The sequence below is a fragment of the Rhinolophus hipposideros genome (genome assembly GCF_964194185.1).
Source record: "Rhinolophus hipposideros genome assembly, chromosome: 21".
In the NCBI taxonomy this organism is placed as follows: Eukaryota; Metazoa; Chordata; class Mammalia; order Chiroptera; family Rhinolophidae; genus Rhinolophus; species Rhinolophus hipposideros.
The window spans coordinates 17,231,938-17,259,865 of NC_138067.1; the positions used below are offsets into that span (position 1 = coordinate 17,231,938).

Consider the following 27,928-nt stretch of genomic DNA (forward strand, 5'->3'; position numbering starts at 1 on the left):
GAAGGGAAGTCTCCTTTCTGATCATAAATTTACATTTTAGAAATCTATGGCCACTTTGTGAAAAATGGGTGATGAGGGAGCAAGAGAGGAAGCAGGGAAACTAGTTAGGAGGCCAATACACTGGTCTAGGCAAGATGTAATGCTGGCCTGGCGTAAGGGAACTTCACCAGAATTGCTGTTTGTTTTTTGTTTTGTTTTGTTTTGTTTTGTTAAACTAGGTTGGAATCCTGTCCTACATCCTCTTTTGTAACATTTCTTCATGTCATATGTTATGAAGGTATCCACTGTTAGATAGCCTATTTTACTTCAAATTACTAGGATAATTTTTGTTCCACTTTTACGTACAGCTTCACTATTTGCATTGATTAAAATTTTCTCTTTTTTTTCAAGCTGGAAAGTGGTGGTACTTGTTCCCTTCTTACCAATGAATCTAATTTATAATCTAAAAAATGTGTAGGATGTTAAAGCCAGGAGAAATTTTCTTATTGCTGGATGTTAAGTTTTCTAACCGTTCTTTTGAGGACAGCAGTCCCTTGTTGACCCTGGTTTTTTGTCTCTAACACTTCACCTTTCCTCCTATTCCCCTTTGTTTGAATTATTTCTAATTAAGAGTAAATTGACTTTTGAGAGCCAAGTTAATTTTAAATTTGAGAGCATGTATTTTGAAATGTCTGTTTTATCTGTTCAGAATCCTTTTTTAATCCTATTCTTGACTGTTCTCAGTAGTAGAAATTTGTTGATTTAGTGACTTCTAGATAAGTGTGCATCTTAGCTAATAGCTAATAGATTGTCCTATCAATTACATAGCTATAGCTCTAAGCATTTTTTACACTGAAATTAAATCCTCTATTTTTTATTTTGAAAGAGGTAGATGATACGCACTAGTTTTCCCAACAAGGATGGAGGAAACAGTCCTAAAATGTCCTAGATTAGTAAGGGCTTTTGAAGAAAAGAACAGATATCTTGGTGTTCCTTGTGCAGTGGGGATTGAGGAGGGTTATACAAATAGTGATTATACCCTGACTTTGAGCAGCCTTTGTAGTTTAAAGCATATCCAAATGGAGAGGAAAAGAGCCCGTCTGGTAAATTGTATCTTATGTTTGTAGCATCTTTGCCTGACCCAGGGATACTTCTTTACATTTCTTGGACTACAGAGGTAAATGCCACTCAGTAGAATGCTGTGCTTTAGCCATCTTCTTCTAAATATTTAGCCATCTTTATGTAAATAGGTTTCAGAGATTTCTGCCTGATTTCTGGGTTACAGACAAAGGGACTGCACAGCTAGAGAACCACATTTTGCTCCGCTCTTACGTACAGCTTCACTATACGCACTTCTTAAATTTTTCTTTTTTTTTTTTTTAAAGCTGTAAAGTGGTGGTACTTGTTCCCTTCTTACCTATAGAGATGAATCTAATTGATAATCTAAAAAATGTGTAGGATGTTAAAGCCAGGAGAAATTTTTAATCATCTGGCAATCCCCTCATTTTACAGATACGACAGCTAAGAGGCAGAGTGATTTAGCCAAGGTCATGGATGTAGGACAAGTGCACCTACTGTTTTTTGTTCTTCTACAGGCTGGCTCTTATAGTCTCTGCGTTTCATAGAATATCCTGCATTTCGTTCTCTAGCTAATTTTTTTATATACGTTCGTATTTTTTAGATCTTTAGACAGAGAAACATACGTCATTGTGTATCTCTAGAAAAATAATGTGGAGAATGTACATTATTGCTCTCAAGTATAGTACACCAGTGCACTGGCGTATGTAAGGTTTTCAGTATGTGTTTGTCAGAATTTTTTTTAATAGTGTCACCAACTTTAAAGTGTATTCATGTGTACGATGCATTACTAGGTTCTGGCTCTTGCTAATATTAAAGCTTGGTGTACCATACCAAGGCTGTTAGGATTTTGAGCTTACTCATCTTTTTCTGGATAACCCAGGACTGTTTCAGAATCCTTCAGTAATTTCTCTGTGATAAGAACAGACCATCCTTGGAGGTCAGTGTTGTTTAGCACCTCTATTTTTAGTATAGTTCAGTTGGAGCACTGAAATTTCTAAATTATTTCAGTCCACTACTTTTCATGTATTCAGATCAACTTGGGTATAACAAGACCCTGGCATAGCATAGTCACTGTCATTTATTGTAAAGCAGATACAAGGAGTTTTACTGTCACAGGGAAATGATACAGAACTATTCTATAATAATAGAGGATACTTGAATTGTTTTTAGTATTTCTTGTGTTTCTGTTTTATTTGTATCCTGTAACTTTCTTCCTATTTAAAAATTTTTGTTGTAAGTATGTGTTGAGACTATAAAATAATAGTGACTTGGTATCCTCTTGGGAATAAATTTTATGATTTTTTTTCTTTCTGGCCCCTTGTCAGACACGGTCTTTGTTCCTTCTCTCCTTGTTATGTCTTTTGGGTATTTACAAATACATATATAATTTCCCCACCAATTTCTTGGTTAAGCTGTTGCCTATATTTCCTTTTTTCCTGTATTTCTAAGGAGTAACCAAATTGACAGATTACTTGTTTTCATAATCTAATATTAGTTCAAAGTAACATGTTTCTTTTATTTCAACTTTTATATGTCTGTGTTCCTATACATGTATATATCCTTTTTCTGTTTTTCAGATTTCTTTTGTTCTATCTGTTGAATAATGCTTTATTGTCCATATTTTATGCTACTATACTATTTACTAAGGATATCTTTTTTTAATATAACTGTTTTTGAATCTTTGTTCAAAGAATATATTGCCATTTATTATTACCATTATTATACCTTTGGTACAAGTGTGCATTGTTGAATTTAAACTGTTAGCTTCTAATTTAACATTGACCTTATAGGGGACCCCATTTACCAAATAAAAATGGTCTGGTTCTGCCAAGTAGCCTTCATGAGTAAGTACAAGGTTATAGAGACACTAGGGCAGTGATCACGTGGTAACTGATACACATTACAAACCATGAGTTCACTCTGTTGTTATGTATGTCTTGTTTTGTTTGTTTGTTTCCTTTCTTCCTTCTGTCACGTGTTGAGCTTATCCCGTACCATCTAGAGAAATCTTTTAATGTTGATGGTATCCATGATAGAAGTTAAACCTTAGGACTTCCTTCTTGAATTATACGTTCCATTATTGCTTATAGGAAGCATTGGTTTTTAAGTAGGCTTGGTAGATTTTTAATCTAAATAAAAACAATTCTTCGTTTTAAAGAACAAACCAAAAAAAAGGAATGAACCAAACATTCTCATAGTTGAAACGGGGGTTATTTGAGCAGCTTGGATTTATGTAGACCTGTATTTAGGATGAATAATTAATTACTGTATTCTACGTCAGTCACTTCCAAGCCATAGTCAGCAGAGATTCTATATCAGAATCATCTGGGAACTTTTTGAAATAAGGGCTCTCCCATCCCAGACTACTAAATCAGAATCTCTGGAATGTATGTTTTTTGTGTTTTTTTTTTTTAAAGATTTTATTGGGGAAGAGGAACAGGACTTTATTGGGGAACAGTGTGTATTCCCAGGGCTTTTTCCAGGTCAGGTTGTTGTCCTTTCAGTCTTAGTTGTGGAGGGCACAGCTCAGCACCAGGTCCAGTTGCCGTTGTTAGTTGCAGGGGGCACAGCCCACCAAGGGATGTATGTATTTTAAAGCTTACCAGATGATTTTCAGACCAGCCAGGTTTGGGAACCACTGCTCAGGTAGAATGTGCCCCCAGATCCATAAATGAGCCTGTTAGATGTTCTGTAAATTCTATACTGTGTGTATGTGTAATTTATTCCTTTTTATAACATATTCAAGATGATAGACTTGCCACAGATTCCCACCCTTTCTGTCCCAGTGATGAAAGACTGTAGGACTGCTCCAAAGACAGTGCACCTCTGAGCTGCTATTAGGGATATGGGCAAGGAGGTATCTCGTGGTCACCCTTAGGAGAACAAAAAGAAGCAAGGCATTAAGTTGCTGTATGCCAGCAAAAGTGTCATTCAGCCTGTTGAAAATAGAGGGGGACAGCATGTGCTTGGGAGGCAGCCTCCAATCGGTTCTGTGGCACTAGCATGTTGACTCCCAGATAAGCTTTGTCTTCCGTTTCATATATAAGTGTTCAATAAGTGAAATAAACAGGCTACCCTCAATGAGGGACTAGAACATGGCCGCTGAAACCAGATTACAATATAAATTTGAGATGGCTTAGCATATTTGCACTCGGTTATGTTGAATATTTTTGCATAAAATTTATCTAATTTCTTAACATATTTAAGTTTTTCCCATGTACTGTTTTCTTTGCTAGAATGCTCCTCTCTACTGTAGTTTGCCTGGCAGGGTCCACCTCATTCTTGAAGACCCAGCTTTAGCAATTCCTCACTTAAACTATCCTTGTGTCAGGATAGTAGGAAGTATGTTAATCCCTGTTACAATGCTCATCACACTATCTGGCTGCATTTTGTTCTGTCTGCCTCCCTGCCAGATGAGGAGCTTCCTGAGAACGAAGCCCTGTGCAGTTAGGACTTCCCCCTCCCCCGTCCCCCTAAGTAATTAAAAAGGAAATTCATCTCTGTACCCAGCGTCAAGCATCTTTTGGTGAAAGAATTATTGTTTTCTTGTTTATTATTCTTTGTAGCAAAAAAAAACCTCTTTTACCTCCTTCTGGGGTAGTTGCACTGTTGCCATTACAAATATTTTATTAGTGTATATTTCCTAGATTCAAAGCTCATTAAATACATTTTTTCAAGTAGGTGTTAGAATAATTATTTTGTTTTAACTACCTTTTAATATTAACAAATGGAAAAAGAGGTTAAAAACTGGAATGCTCTTAACATTTTTTAACTTAAAAGATAACTTTATTTCCCTTTTAATTCTTTTTTTTCCCAATGCCCCAACTGTTCTTTTTAAAGTTAATGGCACAGAACAGGGAAGAGAGAGATGTATGTGTGACTGAATAGCTGAGTGCTACTTCAGATAAAGACTGCTTCCATTTCCCATCACCCTAAAATAAATGGTCACCAATATTTTCTGCTTCTCAGACTGAGTCATCCTTTCCACCCGGCTCCTCCCTATTCTTTATTGTAGCCTGCAACTTTCCTGGTACTCGTTCACAGCTATTATTGGTCATGATACTTTGCTTTGGTATCTCTTAAGCTCTTAGATAAGATGAGGTGTATGTATTTTCAAAAATGGCAGAGTAAAGTGATTATTTCATTATTTTTTAAACCTAACTTTTGTTCCCGAAGGGTGAATAATGTTTACTGTTTTTGACTAGTGCCTGCATTTAATAAGTCACTTAGTTTTTCCTTTCATTCTCAGAAGAAACTGATTATCTTTTGATTTCTTTTTTTCCCTTGTCATAATGGTACTTAATGTTCTCTACAGTCATTACTGAACTAGGTTTTTCAGTCTCCTGGGTAAAAACATTCTTCTAATTTAAAAGTCTGGAAAAGGGCTGGCCCAGTGGCTCAGGTGGTTGGAGCGCCGTGCTCCTAACGGCGAGGTCGCGGGTTCGAGTCCCACAGGGGCCAGTAAGCTGCGACCTCTACAGCTAATATTGTGAATTGTGAACAACAGCTCTCCCTGGAGCTGGGCTGCTGTGAGCAGCGGCGGGTTGGCTAGGCTACCGTGAGAGGTCCAAGGCTGCCATGTGTTGCCATGAGTGGCCAGCAGCCAATGTGAGTGGGCTGCCGGCGAGAGCTGCCGTGAGCTGCTGTGAGCAGCAGACCAAGGACAGCGACCCACTGCTTCAGCCAGGTGGAGCGCAAGACTCATAATACCATGGGCTAGGGAGTTGTGTCCTACACAACTAGACTGAGAAACAATGGCTGGGAAACAATGGCTTGAACCGGAGGGGGTGGGGGGACAGAAGAAGGGGAAGAAAAAAAAAGTCTAGAAAAGAGAAAGCTATAAGGTATCTCTTCTCTTCTCTGCCTTCTGATGATGTCTGATGGTTTGTATTGAGCAGTCTGAATCAGGCGAGTTGTTAGGTGACCTTCATATTAGATTGTTTCAGACTGGCTGTGGGTTATGGTAGCTCCTAGGGACTTGGGGCTACTGTTTGTTGCCAAGAGTGTAGACAGATTTCTGATATGCTCCAGTTGGGGTTTTTAGTAGGATATTAAACAAAGTTGTGGTTTTATTTATAAAATCGACTCCTGGAAATTGTCTTCTTCTACTGTCTCATTCTCGGTAGACATGTATTATTCTTAGTACGTGTATATTTTATAATAATCAGTGACTATTAAAGGTTATTTTGGTTGTTTTCCTTTGGGAAATACCAGACACATTTGCTATACATCCAAATAATGGTGATGAATTACTAAGTCTTAATATCTTCAAAAATTAGTATATTCACAATTAGCTTTAATTTTACGTGGCAGGATTTTTAAAACTCTGACATATAATTGTGTTAGGACTTTTTATTTTTGTGTTTAAGAAATGACACAAACAGCAATAAAGAAATGAACTCATATAGTTAAGCTTCCACTTAGCATATGAACAGTGTCTTGTTTTTCCAGGTTCCCTTCCTCCCCTTGTCCTGTGCAGGAACCATTTGTACATTTTCCATATGACAAATGACACTGATATTGAGTGTCTGCCATTTACCTAACACTTATATATTCATTGCTGTAGAGGATACAGAAGTAAAAGGCACAGTTCCTGCCCTTATTTTTAAGATAATAGTTATTTTGGGGGAAAGACACAGGCATAGAACAATATACTACAGTGAAAATAAAACAAACAAACTTGAGGTGCGTCTGCACTGGTCAAGGATGAAAAGACTTTTGATTTAGGGGATGACTTGAGCTGGAAGAGACAAGATAGTAGGCATTTGTGGAAGGTGCCCCAAAGGTGAGGTTGGATGGCTGGAAAGGATGAGAACAAATTGTACAGAGCTCTGGGAGGGAAGCCAAAGAGTTTGGAGTTGTTTCCGTAAGCCTCAACCATCATGCGTTTTTTTATGCCTCGTTTCAGGAAGATTTAGTCGGGCAGCAATATGCTGGACAGACTAGTGAGAGAGACCAGCCTAGGAAGCTGTTCTGTTACTTTTTGGCTCTTGTTTTTCTCTTTCATCCCTGGCTTTGGTCAGTCACCTGGTTCTGTCAACTGGTTGTTACCTTCGTCCTACAGAAATTCAGAGAAGTTTATCAGAGAAGTCGTTTATCAGAGAAGTAGTTTATCAGAGAAGTCGTTTTTGTCGGGAAAATTTATTTCAGACTTGTGATTAGAATTCTAGGAAACTGAAAGGTCGTATGTTTTTCAGCTAACAAGTATTCATTGCCTTTTGAGGTGGCCTGTGGGGATTCGGAGGAACACAGGTAGCCAGGCTCTATGCATGCATTGTTATATTTAATCTTTATGACAGCCTGCAAAGTGAATACCACTATTATCCTTTTTTGTAGAAAAGGAAATGGAGGCACAGAGGGGTAGGGTAGCATATCTCACTCCAGGTCACACTAGTAGTAATTAGAAGAACCAGAATTGTAATGTAGGTCTCTGGCTAGAGAGCCTAAGCTCTTAATGTTTCCAGTCCGCTTTTCTGCCCTCCCTGCCCCTTTTTTTTACTATGTTTTTTATTCTTTGTTTTTTAAATGTGGAACAAGCATTTTTCTCATATTAAGTATTATATTAAAACAAAAATTTTAATGTCTGCATGATACTACATTTTGTGGCTATATCATCATTTATCAGGTTTAGCTATTCTGCTTATGGTTATAACTTTTGGGTTGTTTATCATTATTTACTTTGATTAATAATGTTCCTATAATCTTGGTGTTCATCTGTGACTATTTCTGGGCATAAGGTCTGAAGTGGAATTACTGGATCACAATTTGAATATTTTAAAATTCTTGATTCATATCACTGCTGATTTCACTGCACCATGACCAACATTGAGGATTATTCTTTAAAACAGCCTTAGCACTTTAATAGAGGTAAAGTGCTGTCACATTATTTTAATTTGCACTTCTTTTAGTATTGAGATTCACTTGTGTTTTTTTCTTTTAATTTATCTGCCATTTGTATTTCTTGAGTCATCTATTTTTGTCCTTTGCCCAACGTTATCTTTTTTTTTTTTTAAATACCAATGTTTGTTAACTTTTTTTTTTTAATTAATTTTATTGGGGAATACTAGGGGACAGTGTTTCTCCAGGGCCCCTCAGCTCCAAGTCCAGTCGCTGTTTTCAGTCTTTAGTTGCAGGGGCACAGCCTACCATCCCAGGTGGGAATTGAACTGGCATCCTTGTTGTTGAGAACTTGCGCTCTGAGCCATCCAGCCACCCCTCCGGAAGCTCAGCGGCAGCTCATTGTCTTCAATCTAGGGGTGGAGGGCACAGCTCACTGGCCCATGTGGGAATTGTTATTCAGAGCTCACGCTCTAACCAACTGAGCCATCCGGCCGTTCCCCAACGTTCTCTTTTGGTGTTCATCTTTTTCTTATAAATGTTTGAATTATAAAGATGTTACTTCTTATATTCTACAAATACTTTTTTCTTGTTGACAATTTTTAATTTTGTTCAGTATGCTTTTGTGACATATCGGGGTGCCAAAAAATGTAAACAAGTGGACACTTTGGTCAGCATTGCTCAAGCAATAGTTCGCTGTAATCAGAAGTGTCTGAATGCTGTTGGTAACCACTTTGAGTACCTCTTGTAATTGCAGAAGTCAAACGTGACTTGTATTCATTTTTTGTTATCGGTATATATTGAGTATTACAGTTTTCCTTTCTTAAAATGTGTGTGTGTGTGTGTGTGTGTGTGTGTATATATATATATATATATATATATATATATATATATATATTGTCACCCTCTATATAAAGTTTTTGAGGGGGAGATTGGTTTTTTGTTTTTTTCTTTAAAGTGATCAAAGTTTCAATAATTTCCTCTGCTTCTTCCTGTAATTTATGCATCTAAGCACAAAGCCTTCCTCATTCTGAGATTAGAAGGTTATTCACCTATATCTTTAAGGTCGTGTGTTTGTTGTTGTTTTTTTTGACTGGTTGGTAGTGTCTATCTCATAGACAACAAAATATATTCTTGATAGATAAAAGGTATAACTCAGTATTTTCCAAATAGTTTTTCTGGCACCTTTTATGAAATTATCCTATTTTATTTTCCCAACTAATTTTAAAAAGATGATTTTTTTATATGCTAAGGAGTTGTTTGTGGATTCTCACTTCTGTTTAAATTGTCTGTCTGATAGTGACAGCACTACACTATATTATAGTGGCTTTATAATATGTTAACATTTGGAAGTAGAAGTTTGCCTTCCTTTCTCAGAAATTTTATTGCTATCCGCAATATCTTGTTTATTTTTCAGACAGATTTTGAAAATGACTTTATATAAAATAGAAGTAACATCCTTACAATGTTTGACCTTTCTGATCATGGATATGGGTAGTAGTATCCCTATTTAATGAGGTCTTTTGTGCCTCCTGGAAGAGTTTTGTAATCTTCATACAGGTCTGCAGACTTTTGCATTGAGGTTATTTTGATTTTTTTTAAGAGTGGTATATTTCTGGGAGGTTTTGTTTGTTTGTTTTGTATTTTCTATTTATTGGATGTGTGTGTGTATGTGTGTGTGTGAGAGATACAATTTCATGTTTGTTTATGGCCCATCTTGTTTGAGAAAGAATTTGAATAAATGTTTAGAAAATACAAATAGTAAATGATATAAAGTCAAAACTTCAAAAAATACCAATTAAAATAGAAAGTTATTACTACACAGTTTGAGAGGAAAAAAATTGATCGATGTGTGGCCAAGTAAAAAAATAGTAACATGAGCCTATTACATAGATCTTAACAATGAACGGAAAAAATTCTTTAGTTGAAGAAAAGCTTTTCCAAGCATAGAACTCCAAATGAAATTTCTCCCACGTATCCTTTAGTGTAAGCCAAGGGCATAATGCCAAAACAAAACTTGGTGAAAGCAGTTCTATAGGGGAGATTATAAGACCACGTGACCCAAGTATACCATTTTCTGATGGTCTGGCATAATTCTGGGATAAAGCCTAGAATAGAATGCTGAATTCCACAGAAAGGTCAAGTCAGATAAGGACTGAAAAGTCTCTTGGGTTTACCAGTTAAGAGCCATTGCTGGCTTCAGAGCAATTCAGTCGAGTATTGAGAAACAGAAACCAGACTGGTGAACCAAGAGATAAAGGAGTGGAGACAGCTAGTTGGTGAGTGAGCATAGAGGGGATGCAGAGATGGCAGGTGCTAAGTTCATTATCAGGGGTAGTTAAGGGGAGTTTTAAGGTGAGCAAGAGTTGAACAACATAGAACTGGCAGAGAAGAAGCTAAGGCAAGAGGAGAGGGCTGATCCTGCAGGCTCCCCAAGGGTGCAGGCCAGGCTAACGTCCTAGGAGCAGGAGCAACTGCAGGGACCTTTGTGTTCCAGGCTGGGCCTCTGCACCCTCCCACCCGGCCAGTCATCGGGGCAGGGAAGTGCTCCGGTGCCAGTTTTCCTCACTTCCAGCCCATCACCCCCAGGTGCCAGGATCACCTCAGTCTGAGGGAATCTCCTCCTGCCCACCCTCTATCCAAAAGGTGATTCAGATGATTATAAAAGAAAATGCCCTAAGCTTTACTTTTTCACCAAGATGACAGAGAATCCAGGAAGGAGCTCGTCTTCAGAGTTCCATTGGATGTGTGATACCGTGGCCCAGAGGACGACCCTGCTTTGGCCAGCTGATTTAGTTGGTTAGTGATGGATTAGGAGCTAGAGTCCAGCTTTCTTTATTCCTTATCCAGTGCCATGGAGTTGAAGGTGACAGCCAAACTCCACGTAGAGAGACATCCTTTAGACGGTGAAACTGGGATTGCACATGTGGATTTGAAATGGAGTGGCTACAGAAAAAGGGACAGCATTGATGTGCTCAGAGGGAGGAGCTCTCAGAGCCAAGGAAAAGAGATCTCGGAGAGGCAAGGCCAAGGAAGAACAGAGGCTAATGGCGGAGAAATACGAGTTTCATACTGTCAGATGCCAGAGAAACTGAGGTTGAGGTTGAGGTTGAGGATGAGGAGAAGGCCTTTGGACTGACTGGTGTGGTTCTCAGTGAGTAGTGCTTGTGGACCAAGCAGAAGGACCAGAGGGCGAAGGCGGGAGTAAAGTCCTTTTTAGTAAGGACAGGTTCTTAAGATAGGAGAGCAAAGCCATACACAAGTGTATGCAAATTGTGTGCACAGTATGATGTTACCTACATAAAACACATCCACAAGGGAGAAGAACTGAGAAAACAACACCAAAGTGCTAGGGGATTATCTCTAGGTATAGAAATTACGAACAACTTTAAAAAATGTTAGCTTATTTTATAGAAATCTGGAAAGTGAAGCACATATTAGGTTGGTGCAAAAGTAATTGCAGTTTTTGCAATTATTTTTAACCTTTTAAACTACAGTTACTTTTGCACCAGCCTAATATGTGCTTCATTTTCCAGATTTCTATAAAATAAGCTAACATACTTTGATAATCTGAAAAAAAAGTCTCAGAAGTGAATGTAGATCCCCTTTTAGTGGTGTTGATCCACAAAAAGATTTTACAAAACCTTAGAAAGTGTGGCTGACCAAGCAAGGAGAGAAAAAGAATATTGAGTCTCAATCTCTCTCTCTCTCTCTCTCTCTCTCTCTCTCTCTCTCTCTCTCTCTCTCTCTCTCTCTCTCTCTCTCTCTCTCACACACACACACACACACACACACACAGCAGGAGGCAGAGCTGCATCCATAGAGGAAGGGAGGAGATGGGTCAGAACTGCTAACAGGGTGGGAGGTGACACAGCTAGGAGAACACAGTCCCCAGGGAGTGGGGAGAGCGACCTGGTCCAGCCTATTCGATTAGTTACAGATTTAGAGGAGAAACTCCAGCCTGGAGGGAGGAAGGTAAAGGGAGCCATCCACTGCTTGAGAGGGGTGCACTGAGATTTCTAAGCAGTGTATGGGAGAGGCTGCTGACTTGCTACTTTGTGTCTGATTTTTTTCTGTAAAAATGGAAGCTGTTGCTTTAAGGCCCTGAGTAGATATGAATGTTCATAGACCCTTTTTATTATGCCTTGTGTTTTATCCGGTGAGAGAATGCTGTCAACTCCACACCCTGGCAACACTACTGATTTCAGTTTGTACTCCTTTGTACCAATTCTTTTTCTACCTGGTTTATAATTCCCTGACCTCTTTTCAGTTGGATTTGGTTATTTAAAAGCAGTTTGTACCATTTAAGTTCTTAAGAGAGACTAGATGGATTTTTCTGTGTTCCTCAAATTGTCGTATGCTGTATGCTGTATGCTACGCAACCCCACAGAGCTCAGAGACTACGTTTTTCCCCCACCAGTTTTATTACAGAGGATATCTAAATAGCCTGGGATTATGTGGTGATTTTTCTGGCAAGGCCAGCATTAGCATTTATAACTTGTGAATTTTTGTTCTTTGTCCTTTGTTACTTTCCCAAGAATGTTGCAAAGGTAGATGAGGCTTTTTCTCTGTTCAGTGGAGTTATCTTTTCTGGAGTACTAATTTTGAGACCTGGAGTTATCTTTTCTGGAGTACTAATTTTGAGACCTTCGTGGTCTGGAAAACTTTTTTAAAAATATGTGAAGAGTAATGGTATAAAGTAGTACTTCGTAAACTTGAATACATGAAACCACTTGGGAATCTGTTAAATGGTAAATTCTGATTCTGTGGATTAAGGGTGGGCCCTGAAGTTGTGTTTCTAACTAGTTCCAAGGTTATGCCACTGCTGCAGGTTCTCCGACCATACTTTGAGTAATAAAGGTATAAAGCTTTCCTGTCCACTCCAGTAGCCCCTAGCCACATGTGACTGTTGCAGGTCTACTGTGTGACTAATTTGAATTGAGGCGTACTATAAGTGTAAAATACATATCAGATTTCAAAGGCTTATTATGAGAAAAGAATATAAAATGTCTAAATAATGTTTTGGATTGATTACATCTTGAAATAATACTTTGGACATATTTGGTTAAATAAAAGAGATTACTAAAAGTAATTTTACCTGTTTCTTTTTACTTTCTCAATATGGTTACTGGAAAATTTAAAAATCAATATATATGTGACGCACATTTGTGGCTTCCATTATATTTCTATTGGTTAGTACAGAGCATTTCTATCCCAAGAATAATCCATCTGAACAATATTGGTTATATAAAAGTAATTATAGTAGGGTCATGTTTAAAATAGTCTTTCATGATCGGAAATATGAGATCTTGTAGTAAAGATACTAGCACATTGATGCTCAGATGGTTTTTATTTATAGGCAAATTATAAAGCACTCTGCAGTGTCCATTGACCCTCACCTTCTGCAGTAACATTTTGTTATATTTGTCCCCACTGTTAATGGAACAACTAGTAAGAGACTTTTGCATTGAGCATTTTTTATCTCTCCATTGTTGAGAACAAGGGACTAATGAAAGTAGGTAATGGCAGAACAAATTGGACTGACAGCTCAGCAACCCACAAGGTTTTCCATCAGCCTTGGTTTTGTTCCATGCAGATAGTGCGGTTTGCTGAATCTGTCCAAAAATGTAGGTTGCTTCAAACTGGCTTTTGCCCTAAAAGAAATTTCACAAGCCAGCTGGGGAAATAGATCATTTTGAGAAAAATTTAAGTGCAAAATAGTGTGGTTATTTTATCAGCAGGCAGATTCAGAGAAAAGTAATGGCTAAAGAGCAACAAGTCATAAATCTGATTAGGTTATCTGGGGTTAGATAGCTGAGGGGCCTTGAAAGCCAGAGGGGTCTTATATGTATCATGTGTCTCTCCCTTTTACAGGTAAAGAGACACACTTTGTTGTGGAAATCAAGTACTGTTCTTTGTGAACCCAGTAAATCTTAACTTCCCCTGCCCAGAAAGCATATGTGGTTTCCCAGTGCCAACCCATATGGTATGTCACCTTTGTATTTTGTCAAGCAAGACCATCCAAACAATGACCACAACCAACACATCTTTCTCCTGTCTCTTTCTACCCTTTCCTCTGTCCTATGCTTTAAGCCAAATTTTATTCTTTCTTATAAGCAGTTCCCTCATATATTTATTTATTCTATGTAAGGATACAACCCCTTCCCCTGCAAAACACACAGACACACCACTCTGCCTCTAAACATCCCACCCATGTTTCAGGGTTCCATTCAAATTCTACCTTTATAAAGCATCTTAATCTCACACCTGATTAGGTAGGGTTCCCCAAATCTACCTACTTTTACTTTGAACCATTGTACCTATTCTGTCCCTTATGTTAGACAGTAACGCCTAGTAACTCCTTGCCCAGTAACTCCTTGCCCATCGCTGAGTAGTACTGCCTTGCAGTTGGTCCTGTCTTAAGAGCCTTCTCTGGCTGTTAGCATGGATACAGTGTTAACGTGCCCCAAACAGAGAATTGGAGAAACGTGAGTCTAATAGAAATAACCAAAGCTTTGTTTAAGACTAGGGCAAGGATACAAAACACTTTAAATTTTAATTTTGAATTAGCCTTGTAGTCTGGATTTCACTGATTTCATCCCTGCAGGTTTTAAGTCATATTATTGCTATCAATTAGATGATTTTTCAGACGCATCTTTAGTCTTCAGTGTTTGGATACTCTCAGTGCTCATCAAGACCTAAGAGCCAGAAACTGAATTGGCGGATTTTTTTTAATTTGTTTTCTGTTATATATTCAGTTAGCATTTATCAAGTACTACCAACCTGGGCAAAGCGCCGAAGAGTAAAAACTATTTATTATACATGGTCCCAGTCCTCAAAGAGGAGAGCTACACGAATATGACACAGGAGATAGTGTTGTGCGGTAGCCACAAGCAGGGCCATTGGAGTCCGGATCCAAGTTCTGATACTGGCTCCAGAAAAACAAGGTGGGGGAAAATCCACTGTGACAGGGCATGTTTTCTAAGGTACAGTTTAGCTAAAAACAGCAAGGCCCTCTTTCAGTGTTTTTATAAATAGTTATAGGAAATGTATAAGATTTGAACTGGCTTTGTTAATTCTTTAATATTATCAAATATCCAGAGTTGAATCTGTCTCCTGTCATATATTTTTTTAACCATTTGTTGGTGTGAATCAGGATCCAAAGCTCATATGTTATGATTGATTGCTGCATCTTTTAAGTCTCTCTTGTCTGTATCAGGGCTTCTCAGCCTCGGCACTGGTGACCTTTGGGACCCAATAATACTTTGTTGTGGAGGACTGACCTGTGCATAGCACGTTGTTTAGTGGCCTCTGCCACTGGCTGCTGGCTGGTAGCACGCCTGCCGCGGCTTGAGAACCACTGATCTGTAGGTTCTCCCTCTATCTTGTGGTTTTTCCTCCTGGTCATTTATTTGTTGAAGAAACTGCATAGTTAATCCTGCAGTTTCCTTCAGTCTGAATTTCACTAATTTCATCCCTGTGGTATAGTTTAACATCCTCTGTCACCATCTTCCTGTTCATTGTAGGTGGTCCAAGAGACTATATTCATTTCAGATATTTTTGTTTTTGACAAAACTGCTTTCGAAGTATTTTGTTCTTCGGTCAGGAGGTACATACTATCTGTTGTGTTTTTTTGTAGTATTAACAACCGTTGATGCTTCATGCATTCATTCATCAGGAGTCTTTTTTGTTTTAAAATGTGTTGTGTATATTTTTGTTTAGACATACTTTATTTTAAATAACAATCTTTGTTCTCCCTTAATAAAGGAAGGGGAAATGGAAGGTGAGGCAGTTGAAGCCATTGTGGAGGAGTCTGAAACTTTCATTAAAGGAAAGGAGAGAAAGACTTACCAGAGACGCCGGGAAGGGGGTCAGGAAGAGGACGCTTGCCACCTACCCCAGAACCAGACCGATGGGGGTGAGGTGGTCCAGGATGTCAATAGCAGTGTACAGATGGTAATGATGGAACAGCTGGATCCTACCCTTCTTCAGATGAAGACTGAAGTAATGGAGGGTACAGTCGCTCCAGAAGCAGAGGCTGCTGTGGACGATACCCAGATCATAACCTTGCAGGTTGTAAATATGGAGGAACAGCCCATAAACATAGGAGAGCTTCAGCTTGTTCAAGTACCTGTTCCCGTGACTGTACCTGTTGCTACCACTTCGGTAGATGAACTTCAGGGGGCTTATGAGAATGAAGTATCTAAAGAGGGCCTTGCAGAAAGCGAACCTATGATATGTCACACCTTACCTTTGCCTGAAGGGTTTCAAGTGGTGAAAGTGGGGGCCAATGGAGAGGTGGAGACACTAGAGCAAGGGGAACTTCCGCCTCAGGAAGATCCTAGTTGGCAAAAAGACCCAGACTATCAGCCACCAGCCAAAAAAACAAAGAAAACCAAAAAGAGCAAACTGCGTTACACAGAGGAGGGCAAAGATGTGGATGTGTCTGTCTACGATTTTGAGGAAGAGCAGCAGGAGGGTCTGCTTTCGGAGGTGAATGCGGAGAAAGTGGTTGGTAACATGAAGCCTCCAAAACCAACAAAAATTAAAAAGAAAGGTAAAATTATTTTATTCATTATACTCTGATAGAACCAGTTTGGCATAAAGCACATAACACATTGCATATGCAGGTGACTTTACATTAAGTGGATGGTGGGTTGTTTTTGTTTTTGTTTTTAAAGATGACGTAACTACTAGCCTTTTTAGCTAATCTAAAAAAAGTTTCTCCAAATTGAGTGCTTTTTAAGTCCTGAGGATAAATAAATCTATTACTGGCATGAAATAATTATGACTTACCATGACTTCGATTGGGCTTAGTTGTAAAAGGCTAAAAAATATATTTGTAGAAATTTAAGATTAGGATTAATCTTAACACTTTTTAACCCTACCACAAGTATAAGTGTTTTATTTTACATATAGGTGTAAAGAAGACATTCCAGTGTGAGCTTTGCAGTTACACGTGTCCACGGCGTTCAAATTTGGATCGTCATATGAAAAGTCACACTGATGAGAGACCACACAAGTGCCATCTCTGTGGCAGGGCATTCAGAACAGTCACGCTCCTGAGGAATCACCTTAACACACACACAGGTGCTTGATAAGAATGTTGTGGACTATAGCATAGCAAAGGTTAAAACTTGGCGTTTGGGGGTGGCCGGTTAGCGCAGTTGCTTAGAGGGTGGTGCTGATAACACCAAGGTTGCTGGTTCGATCCCCACATGGGCTACTGTGAGCTTTTTTAGTTCGTAAAAAAAAAACTTGGATTTTAAGTTTTATGCAAATTAGTTCAAGCGCAGAGTTAAGAAAGAGTTTTGTTTTTTTGTTTTAATTTATTTATTGGGGTGACAATTGTTAATGATGTTCTTTTTTACAGTACCCTTTTTGTAATCTTGATGTTTTAATAGGCAGATGGACTTACTTATAGGCAAATGTAAAGAAAATTTAGGAAAAATAATCCAAATTACGTAAGGATGGTGATCCAGGAAAAGATTATCATGGTAGTTAACCTGTCATATTTCCTAAAGACATCACCATTATGTTGCTAAGGTTTTAACAACAGTGACAAAAAATGCCCACTCCCCTTTCCCCCCCAAATTACCAAGCAACAATTACCAGGAATGAGGAACATTAGAAATAGAAGTAAAATCCTATCTTTGTAAAAACCATGGTTTCTGATTGCTTTACCTCAAGGAAGATAAGTAATTCATAATCTCAGAATGGATAGCAATGCATTTATTCATTGCACTCCATACGTCTTTTAATATCCCAGTATGAGCTTCACACTGGCTTTGTTCAGGTCTCGGGTCACACAAGTAGAGAGGCTGCGTTGGAGCTCTGTTTAGGCTCTCTGCCGGGCTCTTTCCGCTTTCGGTGTCGGCACTTGGCTCTAAATGGTAATGAAACTTTTTGCACCTGGTTCTTCATGCAGACGAGCTTTCCTCTATCCAGATTCTTCCTCATTTTAAAAGATTTGATATTCTGGTTGTCCAATGAGCATGATCAAGTGGGACTTGACCTCTAAGCAGTATTGTGTGCATTAGTGTGTTCTTTGCTGATGTGACTTACTAGTTACTGTTCACATCTAGTTTCTACTCAGACGCTTGGTGACATGTTTTATTTAGTAGTTTGAAGACACTATAAAAGCGGCATATGACTAGATATAAGCAGCTAGCCCCATGATAGGACTTTCTAAGATGGGAGTGTGTTGATGTGGGCACTGTGTCACGGTCTAATCCTCACCTTTGAAAATAAGTTCATCTGTCTGATTACTCAGAGCTGATTTGGCAGGACTAATTCATGCTAACCAAACCATCAAGGGTCTGGTGCATGTCAGAAAATCAGTTTATGATGAGGAATATACTCTTTCATTTCTAGATCTAGTTGTATTGCATTCTAGGGGATAGCCTTGTCTATGTTGAGATTCCGTAACAATTGACAGATGACTTGTGAGAGCATGGCCCTCGAGCAGAGGGACAGAGGTTGTCACATGGTGCAACCCATTGAAAACACTGTTCCACAGCATTGTCCACTTTTTCCCTAAGTGCCATGCTGTGTCTAGCAGAGGCAAGCCTCTTTCTCTCCCCTAGACAGTACTAGGTAAACATTGGAGATTCTTGGTTTTCAGCTTGCCTTGTCCTAGGAGAAATGGATGCTGCTTTTCTTCTCTTGTTAACTGTTGTTTCACTTATCTTTCTATACTAATAGACTATACATTTTTCATAGACAAGAACTCTATCCTTCACTCCTACATCCTCAGTAGTACTAAAGAAGCAAATTGAACAAATGAACATTCCGTGAAACTTCTTAGTTATGATCATGCTCCAATCACCTTCCTTCTCCATGGTTCTCTCAGTCTATGGGAGAATCATTTCTGTATGTGGCTGCTCCCATTCAGTACATTGTAACTCTAATTCCATTCTCAGAGATAGCCTTTCTTTGGTTTTGATATTTGGGATTACCTTGCTGTCACCTCTTTTCCTGCAGCCCTCAATTACAGATGGTCCCTAATTTCTGAATAATACTTTGTAAAAACAGCACTGTGTCCTGCTGTCAGCTTTATCTACTTATTATCATTACCTGGGCATGGTATTTCCAGTGCAGTGTTCAAAATATAAAGTGGCTAAAAGTAATCAGTTACGGGACTATTATGTGAAGACATATTAAAAACAGTAAGATTTGTTTGTCAAGATTTTATCTGTCAAAGGGGAAAAAAACAAGAAATATAGAAGGTTATATATATTATTAGTTCGTAAAAATGTTCAAATATTCCATGACTTGACATTCATAGCACGGAATATTAGACGTGGCTGTATGAAAGTGATCTGTTTAAATCACATAAAGACAATACTGCTTTGTAAAGCCTTTGGTAAATCTCTAGAATTCTTTATTAAAACAAATTTATATAGAAGTCCAGCTGTTATATTTGTATTTTTTAAAAAAAGAAAAAGCCTGTCAGAATATAGACAGCCCAGTGGCCCTTTGTGTAGTCATAATATAGTAAGATGCAGAGGAATCTCGTGTCAAATTGCTGTGCTGTGACCCCTACTAGACACAACATTGGGGTTTAAAAGATGATGTGTATTTTTTAGCAAGGGTTGGAAAAGAAGGCTGTTTCTATTGACTTCTAATTCACGTTGACCAGAATATTCACAAAATAGGGGTAAAAAGGACTTTTTATTCAAAGGCAGGCTCAAATAGGTAATTAAAAGAAACTAAATATTTAGTGCATGTTTCTAATATGCTCGGGTTAGTGTTGTAAAGTGAGCCAGGCCCTCTCATAGCTTTCAGAGCTACTGTCATGCTAGTGCATGGTTGGTGAGGTGACCAGGGTTTATCTTTATTCAGCAATTGAACTCTGTCATTATTAACTGTGCCCTTGATCTTGTCTTCCTGTTACACCCTCCTTTCTCTTAGGTACACGTCCTCACAAGTGCCCAGACTGTGACATGGCCTTTGTGACTAGTGGAGAATTGGTGCGGCATCGTCGTTACAAACACACCCATGAGAAGCCATTTAAGTGTTCCATGTGCGATTATGCCAGCGTAGAAGTGAGTGTTCAGCTCCTTATTGGGTCCTCTCTTAAGAAGACCATCATTCCAGTATGAGGATATAAACTACCCAAACAGACTTAAGAGATAGAAAATCTTACTAGATTGTTAACACTCCCACTCCCCCTCCCTGCCACCAAAAGAAACTGTAGTGAGTGTGAAATATTTACCTATTAAAAAAGAGCACTAATCCCAAAGTGTTATTACGGGTAAGTTCTACCAGACTTCACAGAACCAAATAGCTGTATCCAGAACATTTAAAAATGAAAGATTTTATCACCTTTATTATTTGAGGCTACCTGTATTAGAACCAGGTAAGGATTCTACCAAAAAGAAAACTGTATCTTATTCTCACAGAAAATAAAAAATTCTAAATACAATTCTTTTTAAAACCAAATCTAGTAATATATTTTTTTTAATGGTGATTACTAAATATAGTATGTCTAAAATGCAAGGATAGTTCAACATTAGGAAATTATTTGTGTGTACTACATTAAAAGATTAAAAGAAAAACCATATGATCACTTCCATAGATTATTGAAAAACTATAAAATTCAGTACTCAGTTATTGTTTAAAGTCCTAACAAGTTAAGAGTAGAAGAAAATGTCTTTACTATAAGGAGTATATACCGGAAACCAGTAGTAAACCCATCCTAATTAACTATATTGGAAGTATTCCCAGTAAAATTTGAAACAAGACATCAGTCTTAACTGTTGTTATTTCAGCATTGTATTAGAAATCCTAGCCAGTAGAATAAAATAAGAAATAAATTATAAATAGAAAAAACAAAACTGTTAATTTCTTGCAGATATATTTGCTTACGTAGAAAATCCAAGAGTATTAGCTAAAAAACTTAAGAGCAGTAAGAATTCAACTGGGTGGCCAGATACAAGGTAAATATACAGAGATCGGCGACTTATAGTAGGAAACAGATTCAAATTCTAACAGCAGTAAAATGATTGAGAGATAAACTGAACAACAGATAACACTGGATAACTTATGTGAAGAAAGCTTCACAAACATTTCCAAAGGCCATTAATAAATGAAGAGACGTAAAAATAAATAAGGGTGGCTGGATGACTCAGTTGGTTAGAGTGTGAGCTCTGAACAACAGGGTTGCTGGTTCGATTCCCACATGGGCCAGTGAGCTGCGCCCTCCACAACTAGATTGAAGATACTGAGCTGCCGGTGGGCGGACAGATGGCTCAGTCGGTTAGAGCACAAGCTCTCAACAACAAGGTTGCCGGTTCAATTCCCACATGGGATGGTGGGCTGCACCCGCTGCGACTAAGATTGAAAACAGTGACTGGACTTGGAGCTGAGCTGTGCCCTCCACAACTAGATTGAAGGACAACGACTGATGGGTCCTGGAAAAACACACTGTTCCCCAATATTTCCCAATTAAAAAAAAAAAAATCAGAGCCCAACTGATGGCTTCGAAATAGGATTCCATTTTTTTAAAAAAAATTACATTTAATACATAAATAGACGTTACAAGTTATTTTAAATTTCAGCTGGAAGAGTAAATGTGAATGACTGTTAGCTAAGAAAAATTTGAAAAAAGAATGAATGGGCTGTGCTATTGGGTGTTATAAAACCATATAGTAAAGTGAAGGCATTGTGATACTGGAGCAGGAATAAACAGCTTGTGGGGACAGAATAGATCTTGTGCATATAGAACTTTAACGTGTGAGGCAAATCTTGGAGAATTCAGTAATATTTTGGGACCATTGTTTAAGCACTTACAGTGTGAAAATTTGCTATGTACTACTTAAGAATGCAAGGGGTTTTTTATTGTTGAAATTGGAATGCTTTTCAAAATTTTCAAATCGAACATTAGTGTTCAAAGCCCTTCCTAGAACCAACTTTGAAAGTCACCGTTTTGTGGGAAAGGTACCCACAGAGATGAAAAGCATAGTCAATAGTGAGGAAGGTAAATGAGAGGCTGCTCACGTCTGGCCTGTCCGGGAAATGCTGATGATGGGAAGCGGGGAATTGAAACGCGTGCTTATTAATTCTGATTCAAAATTTGGATGAAAATTATCCATAAATAAGCACCATTATTATAAACTATTACAGAAAAATGCAAACATATAGAAGTAGATGAATAGTATAATACACCCCATGTACCTATCATACAGCTTAAACAGTTGTTAATGACCAGTCTTGACTCATATCCCCCTATCCATTTACCCTTTTCCCTTGGATTATGACATGGATTTGAGAAAGATTACAAATAACAAAGAGAAAGAAATAACAATCTTTTTGACTTTTTCTGTATTCAGACCTTCAGTGCCCAAAAGGTAAATCGCTTGACCTACAGCACTTACATGATGTCTGTGTTAATGGAAGTGTAAGAGATGTGGTTGCTTTCGTGTTTCAGGTCAGCAAATTAAAACGTCACATTCGCTCTCATACTGGAGAGCGCCCGTTCCAGTGCAGCTTGTGCAGTTATGCCAGCAGGGACACATACAAGCTGAAAAGGCACATGAGAACTCATTCAGGTAGGACTTCTCCCCTTGTCGTATCAGTGAAACTGCTTTTCAGTGTATCCCCTGGGACCCTGTAAACCTCCACATGTCCCTATTGCTTACCTGAATGGAAGCTGACATGAAAGTATACAATTGATGAATACTTTTCTAGCATATCTTCTGAATTTATTGTTCTGAATATGCAATGGAGAATGGAAAGTTTTTACTGTTAGAAGTCTGGGTAGACTACCTAACCCAGCTTGTTCAGTTTTCCTAAGTACTGTCTTTTCTTAAAAGAAAAATCTATAGGTTCTCCTGTCATCTCATCTCCTCTCTCCCCCAGAGGTAAACATTGCTGTAGGAACTATTTTTTCTAATATGTACGACTCCTTGACAGAGCAGAGGTGGCAGTAGCAGTTTGGAACATGTTTGCCATCTCTGAAGATAGGCATGAGCCAGGCAGTGGGCCTGAGCCTCGAACTTCCTGAGTAAGACTTGTAGAGCTTTGCATAACTGCCACCTGAATTATCCTCCAATTAAATGATAGTATTTAGTTATTTCCTCTAATTTATTCATTCTGTATTTCCTTTTAAGGGGAAAAACCTTATGAATGTTACATTTGTCATGCTCGGTTTACCCAAAGTGGTACCATGAAGATGCACATTTTACAGAAGCACACAGAAAATGTGGCCAAATTTCACTGTCCCCACTGTGACACTGTCATAGCCCGAAAAAGTGATTTGGGTAAGTAAATTAGTGGCAAATAAGAAAAATACTTTGAGGATTTATGAAAGTATGAAGATCATAAATAACTTTTTCTAGCTTTTATAAGTTTTGTGTATGTGAATGGCATGCCACTTAAAAGCCATTGCTTAGCTGCTATTTTTTTCTATCTCTTCTTTCTCTTACTGCAGTCAGGCCACAAGATTCTTTCCTGAATATAGCTCATCTGTAAATTAACGGGAGCTGTAATGAGAGGAAACAGTATACCTTTAATTAGTAGCCAGAATGTTAAAGTCCCCAAATAGGGAACTGACATAGTATGATTCAAACTAAGGTCAGTCCACTTCAGATTTTTCAGAACATTTGTACTTTCTCTAGGTAATTAGGCTGTTTTATTGGTTTAGTGATAACTACATTTCTGTGCATAATTAAGCTAGAATGTATATAGAGTCGGAGTTTAGCAGTAGAAATTTTAGTGTGACCCATACCTAAAGATTTGGTCACCTGGATTTCTCTCTTGGTTTTTCTTACTTAAAAGAAGATTTAAAAGAAAATACTGCCCTGGTCTATTCTCTGTCCAAAATGCATTACTCCCTGAATATTATTCTTAGAAACATTTTGACATTTAGAGAAATTGCTGTACTTTACAAATTACCTTTTACTTTACAGGTCGCCTAGGAGCTGTCAAATAGTAGTTTCTTACTAATATGTATTCTAGCTTCATAGGTGACGAACCTGGCTCAGGCAGGCATCCTGACCAGAGCTGCACAACACAGCTTATGAGTAGCAAAGCTGGGCTTCAGTTCTCTTGAGTTGCTTCTCACACCAGGGGAATATATAAGTACAGCTCATAACAGGAATATACCAAGCCATGGCATAAATATTGCCTGTCTTTCTGCAGCATTGGTTTTATTCAAAAGGTTTTGAGTAAAGTTACACAATTTAGCTAGTGTCTTATAAAATTATTTTTATATTAATCTGACTATTGAGCAAAATGCAGACTGACATGTCTTTTTAAGATGAAACTGAGATTGACGCAGAGGACTTTCAGCTCCATATAAGACCTATTGGTCACGTGTTCATCCTACTCTGCTGTTAAGAGGCTTTGGTTAGAAAGATTTAAGAAATTCTGTCCTCTGATAAGTGAAAGGGTTTTACTGTTCTTATCGTGTAGAAACTAAAATCTAAATCAGTAATACCTCATGGCAATGTGTATGAGCTATTAGGCCACTGTCTGGATTATTCAATTTTCAAAAAGTTAATGCATTTTTCTGATGCAAATGAACGCTTTGGGTGTTTTATATTTGCACGATATGTCTTAGACCTTACATAATGAGCTCTTTATGAGGCCTATTAATTGACTAGGAGCTGACAAATAATCTTCCAAAACCAATCCCAAAGAAGTTTGTGTTCCCTTTTTAAAGCAGGCCAGATTTCACTCTAATATGCAGTAATTAAAATTCATCACTTTGTCATACAGGAAAGCATGGGCTTTGGAGACACCTGCTAGAGTCAAGGTTGACCTCCAAATACTTCACTGCTCTCAGCCTCCTTTTTCTCCCTCAGCCGATACATAGGAATTATACCTACCTTACAGGAATATTACAAGTACTTAATAACATGAAAGAAAGTCTTTTACTGTTAATTAGGACTCTATGAGAGGACCAGAAGGAGAAAGTTGAGGCCTAAGAATTTGAAATACATATGTGTATATGAAAGGCCTTCATAGAATGAGCATGTATAGTGAGTAAAAGGTGAGCCATCCCTTCCCTCATTTTTGTTCCCCAGAATTGGCCCTCTATAAGCTTGATGAGATACCGCTTTGGTTGAATCAGACTGGTAGCATCATAAATTCATAATCCCAAATGCAACTGGGCTCTCATTGCTCCTGGGCAGTCCAACTATTTGTCCTTGTCAGGTGTGCACCCTTCTCCTCAGTGAGTTTGCTCATTCACTGATTCCACAAATGCTTGGGTTTCTGGTATGTGGGAGGCACCATGGCAGTTAGGTAAATCACTCTTATTTTAAACCTCTACCTCCCCTTTTCTCTTTGCCTTCTTGTTCTCAGTAAGTGACCTCTTTTCCTACTTAACAAGAAAATAAAGGCAGCGGGTTGAAACTCTATCCTGTTATCATACCTACAAACTTAACCTGTGTCTGCATTCATCCTCTTTCCCCATCTGCTACTAGAGAGTAGGTCATTCTTGTCTTTGGCCTGTCCTGTTGTGTTTGCCTTGATTTCACTCTCCTGTCTTCTTGGCAGCCTTTATACAATGGCAGTTATTGCCTCTTCACCTTCATCTTCACGTTCTCACTCCTTGATCTTTCCCCATTACTCTAAACACAATGTCTCTTCTGCCTTAAAAAAAAAACTCTGCCCCATCTAGGTTTAACTCATTTTCTTCCCAGCCAACCCTCATGAAGAGTTATATCCCTCACATCCTCCCTTCCTCAGCTCCTAATTTTCCTCCCATCTGGCTTATATTCCGTCACTCTCTGTAAAGTGACTCTTGCTAAGATTACTAATGACCCCACAGTGCTGAATGTAGGGAACATTCTACTTCCCATCTCCCTTGATCTCTTAGCACCATTCCGTGTAGTGGACTGGGCCTCCTCCTTGAAACGCTTTCTTCCCTTGACTTGTGTGGTACTACATTCTGTTGGCTTGCTTATTTCTCTGACTGTTCCTTCTCAGCCTCTTCTTGTTTAAACCCTTTTCCGTCTCGTTGGCCTTAACTGTTAGATTTCTTAAAGCATGACGCATACTCTTTTCCATTCTTTACTTTTTGGTTAGTGATTTCATCAGCTCCGATGGTCTCACTCAGATTCCAACAACTCCAAAATTTATGTTTCTACCCCAAAACTTTCCTTTGAGTTAGGCTTATATAACCATCTGTCCCTTGCCATTCATATACTTACTTTGATGTCATTGAAATTTCAAACTCAGCATGTCCAAAACTGAAACTCTTAAAACTCCTTTGACCTCTCTCTCCCCAAAAACAGTTACATGGCTTGGGCTTCCACTATTGCTTGTCTCATTAAGTGGCCCTACCATCTACTTGGTTTTCTAAGCCAAAAACCAGGAGTTTGTCCCTGACACCCACCTTCCTCTTCTCATTCTATATTCAGTCACTGAATCCTACTGATTCAACTTCCTAGATCTCGCATCAATTTTTCCCCTTCCTTCCATATCCATCACCATCACGTTTGTCCAAACCATCTTCTCTCACCTCACCTGTTTCAACATCTTAACTGGTCTTCGCACATCTGTTGTTATTCCTCCCCTTAATTCATTTTCTGTATAGCAGCCAGAGTAATTATTTTAAGAAGCAGAAGGAAATGTATTATTGTTGAAATGCTTATTTGTGTTTTCACAAGTTAGACTGAGCTTTGTATTTTACTTTCAGGTGTTCACTTGCGAAAGCAGCATTCCTATATTGAGCAAGGCAAGAAATGCCGATACTGCGATGCTGTGTTTCATGAGCGCTATGCCCTCATCCAGCATCAGAAGTCACACAAGAATGAGAAGCGCTTTAAGTGTGACCAGTGTGATTACGCATGCAGACAGGTAGGGGCCTTCATAGTTGGAAAGCAGTTGATGCCTCATTGGTGTCAGGTTTCATTAGAGTTCTTGTATTACATACTTTGTATGGTGGCTATTTTTAAGGTTAATATTTCAAACTGATTTATGAGGAATGCCACAAAAGCTCCTGTTGATTGTATCTCAGTCTCCAGCTGATGTTTTATTCAGTCACAGCTTACACACGCCCACCCTCACCCCACCCCCTATCTCAGGCAGACTACTGATTTCTTTCTCAGAATTGTGGGAGTTAAGTGCAGCACTTGAGAAAGGGAAGAATGGTCGTGGGGCCTGATGCTTGGGAATGATCTAGAGAAGCAGCCCAATAAGAGTAAGCATATCTGCACTGGGATATATAGCAGCAGCAGTTTTGCACCCCAGTAAAGACCAGTTGATCCTCTCAACGAGTCTTGGGAGACAAAAGCCTGTCAGCCACATGTGCATGGGTGGTGGCTAGAATGGCAGCCAAGTGACAGCTCAGGCCTGTTCTCATGCCCCGCTGTCTTCCAGGAGAGGCACATGATCATGCACAAGCGCACTCACACGGGGGAGAAGCCGTACGCGTGCAGCCACTGCGACAAGACCTTCCGCCAGAAACAGCTCCTTGACATGCACTTCAAACGCTATCATGACCCCAACTTTGTCCCTGCGGCCTTCGTCTGTTCTAAGTGTGGGAAAACATTCACACGCCGGGTAAGAGTCAGAGCTGTGCTTCCTCTCTTGTGGGTCTTAATATTGTGGTTTTGATCTTCCGCTGCAAAGCAGAGCATTTTATGCCGCTGAGGTTATCAACATAGGGACACTCTGCATTTGGGAAGGACCAGTCATTCCCCCTCGAGGTGGTGTATCCATGTGTGAACCCCTCCATTGATGGGGCACTCCCTGTCTTTGAGAAAGTCTGTCCTGGATCCTCCTTTGGGACTGTGAGGTCTGCACAGGGCTGGGAGCTGATCTAATCCTCCCTTGCTCCTCCTGCCAACTGGCTGCCGAGCCCTCTACTTGGGACCAGCCTCCTCACCTGAGTGACTCTCTCTCCCTCTCTCCCTCTCCTCCCTCTGCCTCACTGCCTGCTCCAGATGGAGACCGTTTCCCCTGAATGAGGAGAGCTTCTTTAGGACATGCTTTACAGACTTTAACATTCAGACTTAATATGGATAACCCCATATTTTTATTTTATTAAACTAAAAGAGAACTTCTAATTCTGATCTTA

At 38.9% G+C, this 27,928-nt stretch overlaps 1 protein-coding gene across 3 annotated transcripts in view; it reads left to right on the forward strand.

Moving 5' to 3' along the window:
• CTCF (CCCTC-binding factor) overlaps window positions 1–27,928 on the forward strand; it is a 44,105-nt gene that overhangs the window by 9,604 nt on the left and 6,573 nt on the right. For 2 of the 3 annotated variants that reach the window (XM_081032532.1, XM_081032533.1), the window contains 7 exons: window positions 15,664–16,453; window positions 16,816–16,986; window positions 19,810–19,943; window positions 22,328–22,448; window positions 23,010–23,159; window positions 26,546–26,706; window positions 27,229–27,411. In XM_081032532.1, the coding sequence (XP_080888658.1) occupies window positions 15,673–16,453; window positions 16,816–16,986; window positions 19,810–19,943; window positions 22,328–22,448; window positions 23,010–23,159; window positions 26,546–26,706; window positions 27,229–27,411 (1,701 nt within the window). In that variant the 5' untranslated portion in view covers window positions 15,664–15,672. Of the gene's footprint in view, window positions 1–13,770; window positions 13,883–15,663; window positions 16,454–16,815; window positions 16,987–19,809; window positions 19,944–22,327; window positions 22,449–23,009; window positions 23,160–26,545; window positions 26,707–27,228; window positions 27,412–27,928 lie in introns of all 3 variants that reach the window. The other variant, XM_081032531.1, reaches the window with a different exon arrangement.